The sequence below is a fragment of the Eutrema salsugineum genome, unplaced genomic scaffold, assembly GCF_000478725.1.
Source record: "Eutrema salsugineum unplaced genomic scaffold, Eutsalg1_0 scaffold_17, whole genome shotgun sequence".
Classification (NCBI taxonomy): domain Eukaryota; kingdom Viridiplantae; phylum Streptophyta; class Magnoliopsida; order Brassicales; family Brassicaceae; genus Eutrema; species Eutrema salsugineum.
In genome coordinates, this window is record NW_006256852.1 from 1359396 (window position 1) to 1361638 (window position 2243).

Consider the following 2243-nt stretch of genomic DNA (forward strand, 5'->3'; position numbering starts at 1 on the left):
AATGATCATGATTGATAGATTTCAGATCTAGAAGAAAAATGTGTTGGAGAAGATTCAAATCCTGCAGTTAACATTGTCAAGTTAATAGAAAAATAAGTGAGAAATTACCTCTCATCTATTTGGACCAAAGGAGATAAGCTATGCGAGAAGGGCCTTCAAGCTTAGTCGTATCTAGGAGCTAAAGTTATATAAATCATGTTCAATTTCGATTCAAAACTCAAGAAAGAGCTGCCTCATGTTACAAATACTTTTATTTAACATCAAATTCAAAAAAAAAAAAAACTTAAATGCCAAAATAAAACTGAGAAAATAATATATTGTACGCATAGTCAACTACTTCAAAAAAAAATTATGAACTATATAGTGGTGTGTCGTTCGTGTTACCATTCTAAAAATAATTTTCAACGAGAAATAATCACTTGAATATGCATGATAGCCCCAAAACACTTAGTTAGATATTTCACAAAATTATCATCATTTAATTTGATTTATAAAATGTATATGAACCATTATTTAGACATACTAACCATTGGTTTCTACAATAAAGAAGTAACCAAATTAAAAATTTTAATTAAAAAAATCTACAATCTTTTATTATCGTTCTATTGAAAAAAATATTAACAATTTTGATTATCTAATCATATCTATTTTTACCATTTTTGAATAATATGGATAGAACTATGCTCACAACTTTTTGGAGAGGAAGAAAAAAAAAACTAAATAGGTATATCATTGTTAGCATATATGATGACAACGAGTTAGATTCATTAATATTACATCTAAACTTTTTTTAATACCATTGTTATTATTCTATATAATAGGAAATTATCACATATAATAAAGGTGGCAGATTATGATACATTACAACAGATGAAATGATATATTATAGTCAAATCAATATGAATTTCATACCTTATATTAATAGAATATGAAGTTATCAAAATATCCCAAAATTAATAAAATTCAAATTCAAATATAAGCTATAGTAAATTAAAGTTGAATTTACTCTTAGATAACTCAAAATAATAATTGTTGGTATATAATTTTCTGCTATAAAGACACTAAAATTTTCATTATGCAAACACCAATCCATATTTTCGTTTTCCAAATATCAAAGATGATGGTGAAGAAAAACAAAAGTCGTAAAAAATAAAAATGGTGAAAATGAAAAATGAAACTAGTCTTCAAGATACTTTTTCAAAAAGAAGATCTGAGCTTTTCAAAAAGACTAGTGAGCTTTCTACACTCTGTGGTGCCAAAATCGCCATTATCGTTTACTTACCTGGACGAAAAGCTTTTTCTTTTGATCATCCAAATGTTGAAACCATAATTGATAGATTTTTAAACAACAATTCTCCTCCTCCTCACCAACCAAACAACTTGCAACCCAGTGAAGCCCATCAAAATTATATCATTCAGGATCTGAATAATCATCTTACTCAGGTGAATCTTAAATTTTATGTTTTTTATCGTGTTCTTTAAAATTCTAATATGTTTGATAAAATCATAAAAATCTTTACTAATATTTTATTTTTAGTTATTTGTTTTGGTTTTATATAATTAAATATATATACATATTAGTTTTCACGAATAAATGATATATTATATGGCTTAAGTAAATATTTTCTCCACATCTAAGATAGATTTATATACTCATGATTTTCCAGAGAAAATCATAATGATAACATAATGTATATATTAATTTATTTCTTTGGTTTTTGTTTTTTTTTTAATAATTATTTTGAGATGATTTCAAATGGCTTCTCACATATAAAGTTTTAAAATTGAATTGTTTTAGAATTAATTTTTTTTTTATTTAGGTGATGAATCAATTAGAATCTGAGAAAGAAAAAAAGAATGAAGAGCTTAAGAAAATAAGAGAAAATTCTAAAATGCCTGAAAATTGGCGGGAAAAACCCATTGAAGGACTTGACTTAGCTCAAGCCTATAAATTTAAAGGTATGCTTGAAATTTTGAAAAAGAAATGTTACATTTGAAGCCAAAAAAAATTTCAAGCAAATAGTCCTCATCCAAACTTTGATGTCAGAAGTACTAGCAATGCTCCTTTTGGGGTCGATGATGGTAGTAACAACTTTCATGTTGGAAATCCAAGCAATGCTTCTTTTGGTATTAGTGGTGGTAATATTTATTTTCATGTCGGAAATTCTAGCAATGATCTTTTTGGGATTGATGGTAGTAACAAAATCAACCTAGATTTTGATCAGTTTCATCAAAGAAGAATG

At 26.3% G+C, this 2243-nt stretch overlaps 1 protein-coding gene across 1 annotated transcript; it reads left to right on the top strand.

Annotated features, from left to right (window-relative positions):
* Positions 1-1120: 1120 nt before the first annotated feature.
* Positions 1121-1997, top strand: LOC18020514 (agamous-like MADS-box protein AGL62). The gene is given in 3 exon segments (XM_024157548.1): positions 1121-1148; positions 1151-1443; positions 1821-1997. Coding segments are annotated over 3 exon segments (498 nt in total).
* The last annotated feature ends 246 nt before the right edge of the window (positions 1998-2243 follow it).